Source organism: Varanus komodoensis, unplaced genomic scaffold (genome assembly GCF_004798865.1).
Source record: "Varanus komodoensis strain SLA01 unplaced genomic scaffold, ASM479886v1 scaffold208, whole genome shotgun sequence".
NCBI classification, from domain to species: Eukaryota; Metazoa; Chordata; class Lepidosauria; order Squamata; family Varanidae; genus Varanus; species Varanus komodoensis.
Genome location: NW_025335584.1, coordinates 111803 through 131142, shown reverse-complemented (window position 1 = coordinate 131142; position 19340 = coordinate 111803). Strand labels below are relative to the sequence as shown.

The following is a 19340-nucleotide window of genomic DNA, read 5'->3' as shown; positions in this document are numbered from 1 at the left end:
AAAATTCTGAGTGGGGTTTTTGCACCCTCAGCAGATTCTAAAAAGAAGGGCGTTGCCATCTAAATTATCAATTGAGAACTAAATGTGGGAGAAGAATTTAAAGATCCAGTTGTTGTTGTTAGTCATGAAGTCGTGTCCAAACCATTGCGAACCCATGAGAAACATTCCTCCAGGCCTTCCTGTTATCCACCATCCCCCAGAGTCCACTTAACCTCACACCGATTGCTTCAGTGACTCCATCTAGCCACCTATTTCTATGTCGTCCCCTTCTTCTTTTGCCATCTATTGTTCCCAGCATTAGGCTCTTCTCCAGGGAGTCCTTCCTTCTCATTAGGTGGCCAAAGTACTTGAGTTTCATCTTCAGGATCTGGCCTTCTAAAGAGCAGTCAGGGTTGATCTCCTCTAGGACTGAGTGGTTTGATCGCCTTGCAGTCCAAGGGAATCGCAGGAGTCTTCTTCAGCACCACAATTCAAAGGCCTCAATTCTTCAGCATTCAGCCTTCCTTATCGTCCAACTTTCATGGTCATACATTGCAATTGGGAAAACCATAGCCTTGACTATATGCACTTTTGTTGGCAGGGTGATGTCTCTGCATTTTAGTATGCTGTCTAGATTTGTCATAGCTTTCCTCCCAAGGAGCAAGTGTCTTTTAATTTCTTGGCTGCAGTCCCTGATTCTCATGTTCTTGGAGCCCAGGAAAAAAAAAATCTGTCACTACCTCCATTTCTTCCCCATCTTTTTGCCAGGAAGTGAGAGGACCGGATGCCATGATCTTAGTTTTCTTAATGTTGAGTTTCAAGCCAACTGTTGCTCTCTCCTCCTTCACCCGCATCAGGAGGTTCTTTAGTTCCTCTTCACTTTCTGCCATTAGAGTGGTATCATCTGCATATCTGAGGTTGTTCATATTTCTCCCAGCAATCTTAATTCCAACTTGTGATTCATCTAGCCCCTCATTTCTCATGATGTACTCTGCATATAACTTAAATAGGCAGAGCAACACTATACAGCCTTGCCGAACTCCTTTCTCTATTTTGAACCAATCCGTGGTTCCATGTCCAGTTCTCACTGTTGCTTCTTGACCAGCATATAGATTTCTCACGAGACAAATAAGATGGTCTGGTACTCCCATCTCTTAAAGAACTTGCCACAGTTTGTTGTGATCCACACAATCAAAGGCTTTAGCATAGTCAATGAAGCAGAAGTAGATGTTTTTCTGGAACTCCATAGCTTTCTCCATGATCCAGCGTATGTTGGCAATTTGATCTCTAGTTCCTCTCCCTCTTCGAAACCCTGCCTGTACTTCTGGTAGTTCTCGGTCCACATACTGCTGGAGCCTAGCTTTTAGGATTTTTAGCATTACTTTTCTAGCATGAGAAATGAGTGCAATGGTGTGGTAGTTTGAACATTCTTTGGCATTGCCCTTCTTTGGGATGGGAATGTAAACTGACCTTTTCCAATCCTGTATCCACTGTTGAGTTTTCCAAATTTGCTGGTACATTGAGTTCCAGATGCAGATGGAAGGTTCCTTGCCTGGAAGATGAGATTTTTAAATGGGAAAATTTATACTTTGGCAGTGTTTTATGCACCAAATGATGCAAAAGTTGTTTTTTTTTTTCCTGAAAAATTCTTTGAATTGATACTGTATTTTCAAGAAGTTCTGATCATTGGTGATATGAATGGAGTTATAGAACCACATATCAACAAGTCAAAAAAAGCTAGAGGTGGTAAAGTACATAAAAATGTTTTTAACTACATGGAAATGCTGAAGTTAGAAGATACATGTGGATTCAAATATCCTGGAGTCAAGGATTACCCAAGTTACTTTCTGGTCATGATCCATTAGAGCTAATATGGTGGAAAACACAGGGTGGAGGAATAAGATGCAGACTCAGTGATAATCTTTTGCTACAAGTAGAGAGATAATCTTTATTGTGTCAAAGACCAGCTCCATTCAATAAATAAATAGATCTTAAAAAGTAAAAACAAAAAAAACCTATATTAAAACCAAACTTGGATTAATAAATACTTCAACACAATATCAGTCATCTTGCATTGTTGACAACCCCAGACTTTTTCCTTGTCCAACTAGGTAGAACCACAATCCCCCATGATATGTCTTCAGACAGCCATTGTATCTGCGAAGAATTTAGTGATGCTATGTTATTGTTGGGTTAGTGTCAGACAGCAATATATAAATATAGTATATTATAGTGTAGTATCTGTTCTTATCAGTTTAATATCTGATATGTTCTCTACAAGAAGATATTTTGACCAAGTCAGAAGTACTGGAAGAATTCTTCAGATTAAATAACACCAATAATATCTCCACAGTCATAATTTGGGAAGTCAGTAAAGCTTATAGGAGAGAATACTTTATAGAAACCATGTCTAAGGAAAAGAGAGAGAAGTCAGTGCACACACACACAACTTTTGGAGCAAATAGAAATACTAGAGGATCAACATAAAGAAAATCCAAGATAAATTAATTTTAACTGAACTCAGACAATTAAGAAATCAGGTTGATATGTTTGTGAAGGAAGAGATAAAAAAGAAGCTAAGATTTTTAAAACAAAAACAGGTCAAACAAGCAAGTAAAGCTGGAAGATATTTCACGTATTGTCTTAAGGAGTGGAACGAATATCTATAACAGCTATGAAGAAGGGTAGTGGCACAACATATGCAGAAAGGGAAATTCATGGGCAAGTTATAAATATTTTCTCACAGGTACATAAAAACATGAACCCCAGAATATGGGATGGAGAAGTATGTTGAAGGAACGGGGCTTGAGAAATTTACTCGAGAGTAGAGGAAAACATTGAATGATACTATTACTATTCAAGAGCTATCACAAGCTATTAGGCAAATGGAACGAAGAGAAAGCATCTGGTCCTGGTGGATTTACTGCTATATACTATAAATGCTTACAGGAAAAACTGACTCTGCCACTACATCAAGTAATGATCAAGTAACATCAAGTAACAGAAGGATTACTGCCACCAAGATGTCAAGAAGCTCACCAATCATTGATACATAAAGAAGCCAATGATCCTATGTAACCACACTCTTATCGACCTACTTCATTATTAAATGTTGATCATAAAACTTTTACTTTAATGATGACAGAAATGTTTAAAAAATGTATATGAAAACCAGATCTGTGCACACCAAACTGGATTTGTCCCTAAAAGAAACATGAAAGACAACATATGCTTTGTTGAGGCAATTGAATGGGTTAAAAAGAAAAGGAAAAAAGCTGCATTTATATTTTTAGATGCTGAGTACACTTCTGACAATGAATCTTGGCCTTTTCTAATGAAAACCCTCCGACATTTAGACTACGGCTCAAGCTTTTTGAATTGGATGCTGCAAATTTATACTAGAAAACATGTGAAAATCCTAATCAGCAGTGACAGCTGACAGCTTTCAAATGGAGAAGGGAACATGCCAAGGATGCCCTTCATCACCTCTTTTATTGAATCTTGCATTGGAAATCATAGCAAAAAATATGAGACAGGATCCAAAAATCAAAGGCTTTAAAAAAGGAGGAGAAAAATATAAAGTATAAAATAAAATGTAATGCAGATGATATAATCTGGACTATTTTAGATTCACATCAACCCCTGCAGCATATATTGGGCAACTTGGAAAATTTGGACTTCATTCAGGAGATAGGATCAATAAGAAAAATGCACACATTATATTAAAAGTCATTACAAAACAAGAAGGAAACATAAAAACAATCTCAAGATGTGAAATAACTTCAAACCCAGTTAAATACTTGTGGATAAACATCACAGGACATAATGCTGCACTTTTTCAAGACAATTTTCAAACAACTTGGATGAAGATTCAAAAGGACTTACAAAACTGGACTAAACTAATCTCATCTTGGTTGGACAGAATTTCGATTGTAAAAATGAATGTGTTCCCTAAACTGAACTTTCTTTTCTTCATGATGCCAATTGCAATTCTGGAAAATGTTTTTCAAGATTGGCAGATACAATGAAATAGTTATATTTGGAATGGCAACAAACCAAGGATCAGATTCCAAAGTTTACAGGGTGCAATGTAGAGAGGAGGCCTTGCTGTACCCAAGGTGAATTTACATTATAGTGCAGCAGGTCTGCTCTATATTGCAGATTGGATTCTAAATGCCAATGATAGCAGTTGGAATTGGCTGATATTGAAGAGGGAAAACATGATCTTTTATGGGCTAAAATATCAGTTAAGAAGGCTCTGATCTTAAAGAACAGTCATGCGCTAAGAGACAGTTTAATAAAAATGTGGCATTCCAAGACAAAAAAAAAAAAATCAGTCCTGCAATCTCCTCTTGATGTCTCCAGTTGAAGAGACACTCAAGGAATAAGGATTTTATAAGTTCTCTCCTCTCCTCTCCTCTTGTTTCAATGGAGCTGTTAATGAATTCTTTGTGTTCTTTTGATTTATGTTATGATTTCTCTCCTTTTTTTGCTTTGTCATCCATTGATGTTATTTTTGTATTGCAAATAAAATGATGTTTTCATGATTAAGTATTCTTCCCTTGGGGCTACTCCACTTTGAGGAGTGTGCAATTCTTGGGGTTTCTTGGGTTTAAGAAATTGCCTTAAATAAGGTATTTTACTAATATCAACATGATGAATGATGAGGAGGATGAGAAAGAGGAGGAGGAGGAGGATGTATTTTTCTTCTAGGTTACTCATGTCATTTTTTGCTATATGTTATTCTAAGTCTGTTTCTGTTTTAGGTGTAAAGTCTTCAGAAAAACAAATTTGCTTTCTTTTACACTTCACAATCCTCAAAAACACTTTGAGAAGACACCTACTTTTTCCTTTCATCCTATAATTATGTGAATGACAATAATTGAACCCTTTTTTTCCTTGAAAGCACTATCAATGGCCAATGGCAAACAACAAATGTTAATAGACTGGGGATTGGCAAGGTTGCATCATCCAGATTTCCATTGCTTTAAGATTTATATTGGATGCTGCAAAGCAGAATGTGCATGGAATGGATGTCCAGATTGGGGCACCATTTGAGGCTCAAAGAATAGTGTAGAGATACTGAGAAGGGGAACAGTGAAACAAGCTTTGCTTTTAGGATGCTGATAGAATTGGTTTTGCTGCAGTTGCTACCACTTTGCATGGCACCCATATCTCATACAGTTGAATGCAATATTGGTGATCCCCTCACTATTCTTCACAAGTATTTGCAATCTGGGGATTTCGTAGTTGGTGGTATCACTTCTCAGATCATAATGCCAGAAGAGCTGCATGACTTCAATCAATACCCCCGTGAACAAGTGATTGGAGAAAGTCTGTAAGAATGTTTCCCATCCCTTTCCATAATGCATATCTGTCCAGATTAAGATAAGCTCCAGAGTGCCTGAACTGATTTTGATAGACAGAGTGTATAGGAGGTCACCTTTATTCCTTTTCCTTCGTGTAGTTCTTCAGCTTGAGACAAAACAATTGCTTCTCCTCTCATCATTGACTCCCACACAGGTGTGAAGCCAAGAGTACAGTACAGTTTTGCAAGAACAAAGGATCCATACTGCTCTATGATCTGGGATGGATCACCCAATTGATGCATTTTAGGCTTGTTGAACATGTACTTTAAAAGGAAATTTCATTACAAGTTTTCCATATCCCCAAAGGAAACTTTTCTATATGGAGCTGTAATTTAAAGCTTAGCAGCATAGCCTTTCCTTGCATATTCAGGTATAAACGCAGCTAAGTTCAATGAGACATACTTCCAGCTGTTGTGTGAGAGATACAGGCAGTAGTTCATGCCTCATTTAGCTCCAGCTTTAGAATGATTTGCCATTGACATTGTCTTTTCTTTACAAATGATCCTGGTCATGACAGGAACACAGCAAGCAATTAAATGCTTTCTTTGTTGTGTCTGATGTGGAAATGGATTCTACACTGAAATACAAGGTCATAATCTTACAGTCTCACTTTAGTTCCTTATCTGAGATATTACTCAAGGAAGTTTGTATATCTTATATACTGCTTCCTGTCAGAAGGAAAGCCATCCTATTAAATGTTTGCTTTTATACCATGATGAATAACAAAATTCACATAGCCTCACTCCGTAAAACTATGTGGACCTCCAGAGATTTGCCATGCAAATTAATGTCACCTTCCCAACACAATCACAAGAACTAGCATTGCCACATATGAAAATAAGAAGAGCTGGGCTGGAACATAAATCCCTGAGTAGGAAGTACGAGTTCCCTCCCACTTATTTATTTACTGGAGTATTGTGTTCAGTTTTGGGCTCCTCATTACAGAAAGGGTATAGCCAGGTTGGAGTCAGTGCAGCGTAGGGTCACAAGGTTGGTGGCCGGTTTGCAGGGGATGCCATATGAAGCGAGACTGAGGGAACTGGGTCTCTTCAGCCTGGAGAAGAGGAGACTCAGAGGGGATCTGTTGGCGACATACAGGTATGTGAGGGGATGTCACATGGAGATGGGTAGAGACCTGTTCACCCCTGCATAGGAAGTCAGGACACGCTCCAATGGAGCAAAGCTCAGGGAGCCAAGGTTCCATTTGGATGCCAGAAAGCACTTCCTGACTGTCAGGACCCCAAGGGTGTGGAATGGGCTTCCACGAGAGGTCTTTGAGGCCCCATTGGTGCAGGTGTTCAAGGATAGGCTGAATGTCCACTTGGTGGGCATGTTGTGAGCGGATCCGGCTGGTGCTGGAGGTCAGACTGGGTGGCCCGGGGGACCCCTTCTGACTCACTCTGTTTCTATGTTTCTATGTCATTTAAAGCTTTTCTATCACAACCTATTACAGAAAGTCTCAAAATGGTTCTCATTTGTCCTGCCCTGCAACTGGTATACATGGTCATGGGGTTTTTGACATGAGGCATTCCTGATCACTCACTTGCAGAAGTTTGCAGGCCCTTTTTATGAAGTTATCATCTCTTCTGATATCCAGCTATGTCCACAGCTTTAAAGCAAATGACATCTGGCATGAAATACCAAATTCAGGGTGAAAAGGGTGTGGAAATCCAGAAAAATACTGCACTTTGCCACAGTGTTACCATGTGATTAGATAGCTAAATTACAGAAAGGTAGAGAAAGAAAACCCTCTCCTGTAAAGGACACAGTCTACTCCCACAAAGAAAACAGAGGAGTAAGTCCCAGTAAGTTGGTGGGTTAAATTTTGAATGTAGAGATGCTTACAATGTCTCTCATATGGACAGTAGCATCCATTCATCAGGACCACTGATAGTTCTTTCTTCCTCTTCCTCCTCTTCTTCTTCCTCTACCTCTACCTCTTCTCCTTCTCCACTTTTCAAGCCAGACTTGATCATTATAATTGCTCTTTTCTGCACTTTTCCCAACTCAGCTGCATAGATGCACATAGTGCTCAAATCTACACACAATATTGAAAGTGTGGCTGTATCACAGATTTTAACAGGAGCAATATAACATGGTAGGTTCATTCCATTCTAATTTACTTATTATGCCTAACCCTGAATTTACCTTTTCCATAGTGACCTTAACTTCAGTTGACTTTGCTGTCTCACAGAAGCATAGCATCTCTTTCATAATCACTCACTGTTAGCTCAGATCCCATCAGCGTCTATCTGGGACTGGGAGTTTTGCATCACTTTACATGTTTTCTCACTGAACTCACCCACCTCCCATTCTCCCAGTCTATCTTCTTTTGTTTTAATAATGTTTAATAATGCGATGTCTGTAAGCAGACATTTTTTTGCCACCGACTATTTAAATTAAATTAACTGAGAATGTGCGATAGGTAGTATCTTCTGGAACAATACTTTGGATAGAACACAAGAAAATATTCAAAATATTAAGAAAAATATTTTCCTAATGTATGACATGCAATTTCATTGCAGTGCTGTGTCTAAGAACTACCAGCATGCCTTAGCTTTGGTATATGCAGTGAAGGAGATCAATGAAAACCATCAGATCTTACCCAATATCACCTTGGGTTTCCACATTTATGAAAGCTACTATATTGCACAGTGGACCTACCATAGCACTTTGGAACTTCTTTCAACGCAGAACAGATTCATCCCAAATTATAAGTGTGGCATCCAGAACAGACTGATGGCTGTCATTGGGGCTCTTTACTTTGCAGCATCTATCCACATAGCAAACATCTTGGGCACCTACAAAGTTCCACAGGTAGGATATGGGTCTGTGAGCATGGCTTGTGGAATCTGATTGGCTTCTGCTTTTCCAGCAGAAGTGACTTTGTGCTACCAGTTCAGGAAATTAAGGAGTGCTAATTAAGGAGTGTCAATTCAGGAAATTAAGGAGTTGCATGAGTTGGTCAAGCAGATTCATTTTTCAATCTATCTATACTAATTGCATTCATACATTCATTACATTTCATAGAGTCATAGACCCATAGAAGATTAGAGTTGGAAGTGTGTAGAAAACCAATTGGTCCAATCCCCTGCTCTTGCAGGACACCAACTTACACCATTCCATTTATATAACTGTCCAAACACTTCTTGAATGTCTCCAGTGAGAGAAAGTCCACAATTTCCATACACAACAAATCCAGAACCCCACTCCCTCTTGGAAAAACCTGAAGAGAAAGAGTCATAACATGGCAGTTCAGTCCACTTCCACCACTTTGGTCATCTTTAGCTAAAGAACCTTGGCTCGTATCTGAACAATATGAATGTCTGTCAGGGAGCCTCATTTATAATGCCCCATTTTCTGCTTCCATCAAATCAGGAGTTTCAATTCCTCCTCAATTCATTGCCTACTGAACCAGGTCCTCTGGCCCAGAGATAGCTACATTCCAATCCTTCTCTTATCTTTAGACGTCTTTCCCTGATTGTATATATTTGGATGAATTCTATGAATTAGTAAGGAATCAAAGTGGGTATGGTGTCTACCATGCCCCAGAAGAGGCTAAAATGCATAGTGTGTTAGATGCCTCAATGATCTGATTCAGTGTGTGTACTAAGGAAAGAGCGAACAGAATAGGGCTAGAGAGGTGAACTTTCAGGTTAATCTGAAGCCCCATACTTGAGGCATCTAGTTTAGAGAACAAAGTCTTTATTGTTATAATCCAATAATGTAGAGGGTAATGACTTGCATTCACATTTATAGACAATTACACTGGCATAAATATAAAACATTAACACTGCAATCATAGGTGCAAGTATGGCAAGATCCTAGAAGAAAATTTCAGAGCACTTCAGCCCCTCCCCCATGAATGAGGTGGGTGATGAGAGGTTCACAGCAGCAAAAGCACACTCCATTTTATTACTGAAGCCATGATGGTGCCAGCAATTCCATTTGTTTAGAATGAAAAACCTTCATATGCTTAAACTATTCCCCCCACCTCTGCTACCCATAGGGTTGGCAATGTTGTTGCTTTTGTTATTCTAAGACATCAGAAAGGTACAAGCAATAAAAAATATGAAACATTTTTGGTGTAATTCACAACTGAAATTATACAAGATGTTACCCAAAGGTGGACAAAGATCAAGGAGGACATAGTCTAACATTACTCAGTTTTTCCACTGACTGCACTCCTAAGAATGTCTATTCAAGAATAAGCCCTGAATAGAACTCTAGACTTAGCTAATAACATACTGGGAAGCATGCACTGAAGATAATCTATGATATCTGAGTAGTGAAAATTCCATTCTGGAATAGGTTGACTACCAATTTAGCGAGAAAACACCAGTTTTGTTTCTGGAGTCATAACTGTAGCACTTTTCCTGCACCATTTAGAGAATGGTAAATTGAAGCAAGCATTCTTGGTATTCTGTTTTCTAAGCAGGAGGCTTTATCTGTGAAAACCTCATTCCTGGAGGGTTAGAGACCCATTGAGCCTCTATAAAAATATAACCCAGGATAAAAACCCTGCACATTTACCAAGAGCTGGACAAGAAATTCACTCCATTGTGGTGGTGTGTTTTGGCATTTTGGTGTTTTGTTTTGTTTTTTCTGTGCATCTCAGACACAGTGAAAATAAAGTTGGACAACATCAGCACGATTGAAAATGAAAGGTGTTCATTTGTAAAATATGCACAAATGGCTTAGTCACTGGATGCATGCATCCAAAATAGACTTGACTGAAAAAAGTGTGCAAGGGTGCACAAAGTTTTGTAAAGGGAAAATAGAGATGATGTGAAATTTTGCAACTGTAGCATGTCTCAAGTCACCAAAGGACTACCCTAGGAATATATTACACCTCACATGCTTCATATACTATGACAAGACTAGAGTAACCTCAAAGAAGATTTCTAGTCACAGAACTTCCATCTTCCACAAATATGTTAGACCTTGAAAAAACTAGGAAAAGTGTGGGTACATGGAAAGTTAGAAGGAAGAAAGCACAATTGGAGACTTTGCACCATTTCTATTAAGACATAAATGTTACTTTTCAATTCCTTGCTTTTGTGGAGCTTGACCAAACATAATATGACCTTAAATCTGGTCTTTTCAACTGATGTATTAAAGAAATGACTTAAGGGCATGTTGGCTCAAGCTGATATATACTATTCTTTTATTAATGGACCCTGTATTTAACATCTTGATATTTAGGAGTGTTGCCCCGCCCTAAATATTGGGGAGACCAAAAGCACAAATATCTCATTTAGGAAAATACTTATCCCCTCTTTCACCTCAATCCATTCATTAAATCTTTCCATAGTTCACATATGGCTCTATTCCACTGAAGAATGATGAAACAGAAGCATATTCCTTTTACCAAATGGTCCCCAAGGAAACTTATCAACACACAGGGATTCTCCAGCTACTATTGCACTTCAAATGGATATGGGTTGGTGTGATTGCCAAAAATGATGAGAATGGTGATGTCTTTGTGAGGACATTAAGTAAAATGTTTTCCTTGAATCACATCTGCTTTGCCTTCATTGAAAGAGTTGAGGAAATTTATACGAATGAGATTTATGAAGCAATAGGTTGGTTGACAGGCATTTATAATGTTACAATGCAAAGCAATGCTAATGCTGTGATTTTCTATGAAGAAGATATAGTGAATTTCAGGTGGTTTTTGTATTTACCAGAAATGGAACAAGGGATAATGATGCCCAAAGGTAAAGTGTGGATACTAACAGTCCAGCTGGAGCTCCTATCATGCCATTTTCAAAAGAGTTGGGACATCCAAACTATGCATGGTGCTTTAGCCTTCACCATTCACTCTAAGGAAGTGTTAGGATTCCAACTTTTTCTTCAGACCAGAAACCATCTGGGGACAAAGGAAGATGGTTTTGTCAGGACCTTCTGGGAGCAGACATTTGAGTGTGAACTTCCAGATAAACTGCTTGAAGAAACAGCTGAGAAAACATGCACTGGAGAGGAGAAGCTTGAAAGCCTTCCTGGTCCTGTTTTTGAAATGAGCATGACTGGCCACAGCTACAGCATCTACAATGCTGTCTATGCAGTGGCCCATACTTTGCATGCCATGCGGTCCAGCAGACCTAAAGAAAGGGGGATGGTGAAACTTCAGGATCAAGAATCATGGCAGGTAATGGCCTCAGCAGGCAAATTTGAAAGACTTCTTTCTCATGTTAGTATCCAATATATATGTATGCACCAGTTATGGCAATTCAAAGATAGTGGAATGAATTCTCATGGATTCACAGCTTCCAGTATGTCTTTCTAAAGAAATCCCACTTACAAAGGAATGAATATCTACTACTAATCTTGCAGGATCAAACCAGACATTGCTTTTTAATTGTTTTTAGAGCAATGGCTTTCTATTTTAGAGTAGGTGAATAGCCATCTATCAAGTTCATGATCCTAGTATATGGCTTGGGGACACTAGAGCATATGATAAAGACCTAATTAGGGATGGAGCAATGCTAATACTCAACCAGCTTCAATCCCTGAAAAATTGAAATTATAACTAGAATGCACGCAATGATTAGTTAGTTCTTTCTAAAGTATACTCATCATGATTCCCAACTTGAGATTACAAATGTGTAACGTTTTTCTTTTATGTAACTCTAGACCATTAGCAAGAGTTATCTGGGTCTATATCTGGAAAGGACACCTGATTGGGGGTGGGGGGGGGGTGAAAGAGACCAGAAAATGACCAGAAAGTGTTCTTCATGCTTCCTCCCTCTTATCTTTTTCTCAGTTACCCATGTTTCATGGGATCAAAAATACACATTACTGTGAAGAGCAGCTGTCTTTTTAGTTCTCATTTTAAAGGGTTAGGGTTTAAAGTGCACAGAGTCCAATCCAGATTGCAATCCTAGTATGGGGTAAGGGGTGCTGTTTCTGTCCTCCCACCACAATTCCAACCCAAGTTTGGGCTCTCAGGCCTGTAATTTTAATTGTGAAAGAATGATTCTTTAAAAGAAATAGATCACTTTTTGCTATATTACTAAGGGATATTGAGAAAAGAATTCACTGTGGACTTGACTGGAACCACAGTAAATACCAAAAATGATACAATCCCTCCACAGTCCCCCTCAAAATCTAGGATCAGAATCCAGTTCAAGAGTCCAGCAGTATCTTCCATCTTCTAAGTAATGTGTGACTTGGTCCTGATATCAGCAATAGTTTGTTCTGAGTATTGTACATGTTGAGAGTTGAATGCAGAATACATTCCTGCATGCTATTAGATGAATATAGTTGTTTTTTATTCTCATAAATCTGAGTAGAATCTTCTGCCAGGTTATGTCCAAAATAATTTGTTAGATATTGTATGTCTCCTTTTAAAAAATAGCACATTTAACATGGGGCAAAACACCCCCCCCATCAAAAATAGACCATCTCTTCAATACTACTACTACTACTAATAATAATAATAATACGTAGTAGTAGTAGTAGTTTTGGTTCCTTTCATTCTGTTTTATTTAGAGTTTTGTTTTGAAATCACCTCAAATCTAGTTATGTGGGCAGGAAACCCACTAAATTATAGAAAACCTAAAGAATTGTTACCAGCGGGAATAGGCAAAAACTGGGCTAATTAATGGGTTCAACCCATCATGAGATAGTTGTGAATATTATTCATTTACATTTTCTTGGAAAATTGTTATTTTCTGTTTCTAGCTCCACCACTTCCTAAAACACATATCATTTAACAACAGTGCAGGGGATGAGATTTCTTTTGACTTGAACAGGGAATTGGTAGCTGGAATTGATCTTACAAACTGGGTGACTTTCCCAAACCAGTCCTTTAAAAGAGTGAAAGTTGGAAGGGTGGATCCTCAGGCAAAATCCTTCAGCATTAATGCAGATGCCATCATGTGGCACAACAGCTTCAACCAGGTAGGTTATGATTTCCAGGAGCTGAAAAAGTTTTTGAATTCAGCACATTGCTGCTGAAAACTATAAAAGAAAAAGGTGAAAACAATTTTATTCTACAACTTTAATAATTTTTCATATATTCAGTTAGATTCAGATCTAGATGCATAGAAAATGATTCACAAAAACAGATGTGGACATTTCACCACATGGCAACCCCACCTCTGCTATCCAGAGAACTTTCATGGATGGGTAAGAAGGGGATAAATCGAGAACCAGTGTGATGTAGTGGTTAAGAGCATGGGACTGGGACTCAGAGAATCTGGGTTCCAGTCCCCGCTCAGCCATGGAGCCAACTGGGTGACTTTGGGCCTGTCACAGACTCTCAGTCCAACCTACCTCACAGGGACGTTGCTGTGGGGATAAGATGGAGGAGGAGAAGGATGTAAGCTGCCTTGAGCCCTTTGTAGGAAAAAGGCATGATATAAATCAATCAATCAATCAATCAATCAATATAAATCAACATCAGATAGAGACACCATAGGTGAGACTATCTTAATTAATTATAGAAAACCTAAAGAATTGTTACCAGGAGAAATAGGCAAAAACTGGACTAATTAATGGGTTCAACCCATCATGAGATAGTAGTGAATGTTATCCAGTAACATGTAACAAACTCACAACATCAAATAACCTGAAAAAACACACTAAGTGCAACATCATTGTCTCAATTCCTTTTTACAGCAGCAAAACAATGCAGTGATTTCATGTTTCATACAGCACTAGTCCTTCATATGGCTTGTTTTAATAAGAATCTAGATGACATTGTGGTCCTATGAAAACCTTCCATATATTGGAACAATGAACAATCTACCTATTTCCCAAACATATTTTGTAATATTCTTTAATTATTTCTTTCCCATTTTGTGGCCTAGATGCTGCCTTTCTCAGTGTGTAATGAGCACTGCGAGCCTGGTTATAGCAAGAAAATGAAGGTGGGGAGGCCATTTTGCTGTTATGATTGCAGCTTATGTCCGGAAGGGAAGATTGCAAGCCATATCGGTGAGAGATGTTCAAAGTCATTTTATGGTCTTTGAGACTTTATGGGAAAGATCATTGTCAACATAACAGTAATCAACTGCATAGGAAAAGTTTCATTTACTGCAAAGAAACAGGGAGAGGGAAGTGGGGAGAGACAGCCAGCCAGCCAGCCAGCCAGCCATACAGAGTCATTGTAGATTGCACATCAATAAGGAAAAGTACTGACATTTCCTTAATATATCTATTTTGTTACTACTGAGAAAATATTTGCAAAACAAAGCTTATATGCTAAAGGTTTTTTTAATTTTCTATGTGTAAATGTAGGTAAATATAGATCTATTTTTTAAAAAATAAGGAAAACTAACACATATAAGACCTGTGTGACATTTTGATCTTGAAATTAATCCATCTGAAGGTGGATAGTGAAGGTGCCATACAGGATCATTGCTGGTCTCAGAGATGCCACTGTCCCATCTAGATTTGGCCAGAAAGACACAGGAAAATTTTGGCACAAGCACCCTCTGAGGCATTGCCCAGTTCCTTCCTGCAATCAAATAGGAGCTTAATTAAATACTTAATTCAGGTAATAAAGTATCCTTCCATTAAATTTAAATCATAGTCTTCATTTCTGGGGGAAAGTTTAGGACTGACAAGTCACAATGTATAGTTTAAAATATGGAATGCGCTGCCATGGGAAGTAGTGATGTCCACAAACTTAAAGAATTTAAAATGGGATTGGGCCAGTTCATGGAAAGTGGAGCATGTCTGTGGTTACTAGCATTGCAGGGTATGCATTGTCTCCTTCACCAGAGGTGGCATGCCTGCGTACACCAACTTATGAGGAACTTAGGCAGGGCAAGGCCTTGCAGTCATCCCACTTGAGCGATCCTCTGGGCAGCTTGTGGCCGTGGTGTGTATGGAATGCGGAATGAGATGGATCTTTGGTCTGATCCAGCACTGCCTTTTTATGTTTCTATGTGACTTTCTATGTTTACTGAGCCTTGGATACTTTGATACCAGGAAGCAGTTCCTTTCTTTTGATACAAGTTTCCTATCCCATGAAGCAACTTACAGTCTCACCAGATAATCCATGACAGATGGATTAGGTTTGCACATAGATACCCTGTGTAAGAAAAATCCTTTGATAACCTTGGCATTCTGACAGAATTATAACTTTAGAGTAAACCTGAACATGTTCAACATTGTTTTGCCAGCAGTTTCTGTAAAAGTTACTGGCACTTTGAACACACCAGTAAAGTCAGATGACATTTCTGAAAAAATAGTAATAATCTGAATAGCGTATACTAACATTTTTCTCAAAAATCTGAAAGAACTACATGACAATATGAAACAGCTGTTAAGTGCAAATATAAAAAATAATTGAAATTAATGAAATTTTAAGCATATTTTAATGTGCATAACTTGTATGTTCAGCAATGAGCTTCATGCCAACTTAAAATATGGCACAGACCCCATCAAGGGCACATCAAACACTTCATATCAAGTTATTATCTCGACAGGTAATTTTTATAAGCTTTGATATGAAATATAACAGTAATATTTATAAGTGTTTGTGAGTCACCCTAACTAAAGAGAGTGTGAACACCTTTAACAGTTTGTACCATATCAGTCAGAAGAATGGGACTCCCCCTACTAGGGGGATGGGGAGAGGAGATGGTAATTAATGAAGTGAGCTAGTTCTAGGTATAGAAGTATGCAATTTCTCCAGGGTGAAAAAAGCTACACAGAGGGTGGAACACACTGGTGTGCAAGGTGTGATGTAGCAGGGAAGATTACTGACTATTCTCAGAGGTACCTTTCTGTGAGTGAATCCCATTTAAATAAATACAAAACAATTACAATTACAATTAAAACCCAGAAACACACAGGCTGCACAACTAAAATCTATAAATATTAAACACTATTAAAATACTGTTTGAATAAAAAGGTCTTGGCCTGGCACTGAAAAACAAATAGAATTGGACTCATCCATGGGACTGATTTCTCAAACTGGATAGGGGTGACATGTGGGGCACCATAGAGTTCAGTCCTGAACCCAGTGCTCTTCAATACATTTATTAATGATTTGGATGAGGGAGTGCAGGAAACAATTATCAGATTTGGAGATCACACAAAACTAAATGGGATAAATGCTAACCTGGAAGACAGAAAAAAGATTCAAAATGATCTTGATAGCTTGGAGTGCTGGGCTGAAAGCAACTAAATTAATGAATTAGTTCATCTGAGAGGGTTGGTTTAACCTGGAGTCCTGCACTAAGGAGGGGGCTGGAACCATTGGCCCTTTCACCCCTTCCAACTCTATGATTCTATGATTCTATACTAAAAAAGGAGAAGAGCCCCTGATCAGACTGGTTGTTCAATAATGTCAGCCTTGGGACATTGTGTATAGAGCTTTGATACAAATGTATATGAACCATCAAGAAGCAGGCTATGTGAGGTAGAGGGAGGTGTGTCCCATATGAAATTATGTTCTCCCTTTTCACACAGTATTCTTTTATTTGTTGGAAAGAACAGTCCTTAATGGAAATTTGAAAAAACTAAGAGATTCCTTCCTCTCCTTCTTCTTCTTCAGACATGGAGGACTGCATCAAATGTCCAAATGACCATCATCCAAACAAGGACCATGACTTTTGCATTCCGAAATTGATAACATACTTGTCTTTCAAAGAACCTCTTGGGTTCAGTTTAGTCTTCTTTTCTCTTTTTCTTTCTTTGATCACGGCTCTAGTGCTGGCAATCTTTGTGAAGCACCATAACACTCCTATAGTCAAAGCCAATAACCAGAACCTCACCTACACCCTCCTCATCTCCCTCATGTTCTGCTTCCTTTCTGCATTGCTCTTCATCAACAAACCTGAGAAAGCCACATGTCTCCTCCGACAAATGACCTTTGCTATCACCTTTTCTGTAGCTGTATCTTCCGTGTTTGCAAAAACCATCACAGTTGTTCTCATTTTCATGGCCACCAAGCCAGGAAGCAGCATGAGAAGCTGGGTGGGGCAGAGACTGTCCATCTCCATTGTGCTTGGCTGCGCCCTTGTGCAAGTTGGCCTTTGTGCCATGTGGTTGGCAACATCTCCCCCATTCCCTGATGCTGACATGCACTCATTGAATGAACAAATTGTACTGGAATGCAATGAGGGCTCTGTGGTCATGTTTTACTGTGTCTTGGGTTACTTGGGTTTCCTGGCAGCTATCAGCTTCATGGTGGCTTTTCATGCCAGGAAGTTACCAGACATTTTCAACGAAACCAAGTTCATCACCTTCAGCATGCTGGTCTTTTGCAGTGTATGGTTATCTTTTGTTCCTACTTACCTGAGCACCAAGGGGAAATATATGGTAGCTGTGGAGATCTTCTCCATCCTATCCTCCAGTGCTGGGTTGCTTGGTTGCATCTTTTTCCCCAAATGTTATATCATTCTGTGGAGGCCTGAGAAGAACAACAAGAAATTAATAAGGGGGAAACTATGAGGGTGTTCATGCAAGTTAGAAAGATAAATGAGCAAGTCACATCTTCAAACAGTTACAAGTATAATGGAATGAAATAACTTTGAGTAGTTGTATAGGAAAATTTGAAAAAAACTAAAGTGCTCCATTTCCACCTCAATCATGATTACATTAGTGGATCAGAGGGGACTTGCACAGATTCAAATTAGTGGTAATATTTACAAAATTTACCCTTTTACAAATTTACAAAATTTATCCTGGAATGCTCTGAAAACTGACATTGGTCCCAAGATCCCCAAGGTTGTCCACCCCTTCTGCAGCTTCACACTACTATTGGGTTGGATAATGATGTGCCAAGCTGACATTGAAGCCAATCAAAAGCAAGTGAAAACAGAACTACATTTTCACCATGATTAAACTGGGAGAGAAGTTCATCTGAACCTAAAATTAGGAAAGGCATTTGTAAGAGTTCATTGTAAGAAAAAGTCAGCATTTCTGTTAGTATTACCATAGGGTTTGTAGAAGTGGTCATGGTTGAAGAGGATAAATGCCTTAATCTGTCAGTTTCACTTTCTCCAGTATTTGAATATTTGAAATCTTATTCATACCATCTCAAAAATGAAAAAATCAGAGACTTTGACAAACTCTTATGAACAATAAAATTAAAAAAGAACGTAATGAAAGGGTCACTTATATGTCCTAGCCAAAAAGAAAAGGGCCATGGAGCCCTGGCTTCCTGACATATTGCTATTAAAGGTTAGAACCCTCTCAAAAATTAAGAGGAGGCACCCTTAACAGACAAATACGAACTTTTGAGATCCACACACCAAAATCACTTCACCATGAAGGACAAAACTGACAATTTCCATATCTTCATGTTCAAAATGTTCTAATGTCAGGTTCTTTCCATCACAACTACGAAGACAATTTTGGTAAAACATTATACAAAATGAGGCCAAAAAAAAAAAAAAAATTCAGCCCATTCTCAAGTTGGAGAAACATAACAAAAGAACACGTAATGAGAGGAAGTGTGGTACATTTTTACTAGAGAGGAAACTTATTGGGTCTCACTGACTGCTTCATGTGTTTTGCTCTCCAGTATTTTCTAGGTCCATCATTGGCAAACAAAAGAAAATGTGTCACCACAGAGACTGAGTCATATTCAAATATACACATTATGACAGTCTGGCAAGAAGAAAACCTGAATAAACCAGCTGTTCCATGTTATGGCATCTGGACTGATGGTGCATGCTTGGCCTGGAGCAGCTGTAGCATCCATCCTCCCACTTTTCACTCCTCGAACAGATTGGTTTGAGGAGACAATCCAATTGATCACATCAAAACCAGGTAGCAATTCTTCATTCTCATTAAAAGAAACCTTGTCCACAGCACTGTTGTTAAAAGAAAGAAGCTTCAGAAAATGGTGGAGCTGGAAGGAAAAGGAAAGAGCTTAGAAAACCTGTGAAATCAAGCAGACAGAGGGATATGAATACTTGCACCGGGTGGCTGCCATTCTTATTATTGTTTTTCCTTGATCCCCTTATACCATAAATATTGAGTTTCAGCTCTGATACTTCTCTCATTCAAAGGTTAGAGTTAATT

At 38.6% G+C, this 19340-nt stretch overlaps 1 protein-coding gene and 1 pseudogene across 1 annotated transcript; both read left to right on the top strand.

The window, feature by feature from the left end:
* Positions 1–2210: 2210 nt before the first annotated feature.
* LOC123023299 lies at positions 2211–2265 on the top strand (annotated as a pseudogene).
* Positions 2266–5255: 2990 nt separating this feature from the next.
* Positions 5256–17762, top strand: LOC123023298 (vomeronasal type-2 receptor 26-like). The gene is made up of 6 exons (XM_044429793.1): positions 5256–5317; positions 7874–8165; positions 10663–11499; positions 13035–13253; positions 14165–14291; positions 16864–17762. The coding sequence occupies exons 1-6, from the start codon at positions 5256–5258 to the stop codon at positions 17760–17762; spliced, it is 2436 nt and encodes an 811-aa protein (XP_044285728.1).
* The last annotated feature ends 1578 nt before the right edge of the window (positions 17763–19340 follow it).

Coding starts and splice junctions, on each gene's coding strand:
- LOC123023298 (XM_044429793.1), top strand. CDS start 5,256: ATGCCAGAAGAGCTGCATGACTTCAATCAATACCCCCGTGAACAAGTG. Junction 13,254..14,164: donor GGCACAACAGCTTCAACCAG/GTAGGTTATGAT, acceptor TTTGTGGCCTAG/ATGCTGCCTTTCTCAGTGTG. Junction 14,292..16,863: donor GAAGATTGCAAGCCATATCG/GTGAGAGATGTT, acceptor CTTCTTCTTCAG/ACATGGAGGACTGCATCAAA.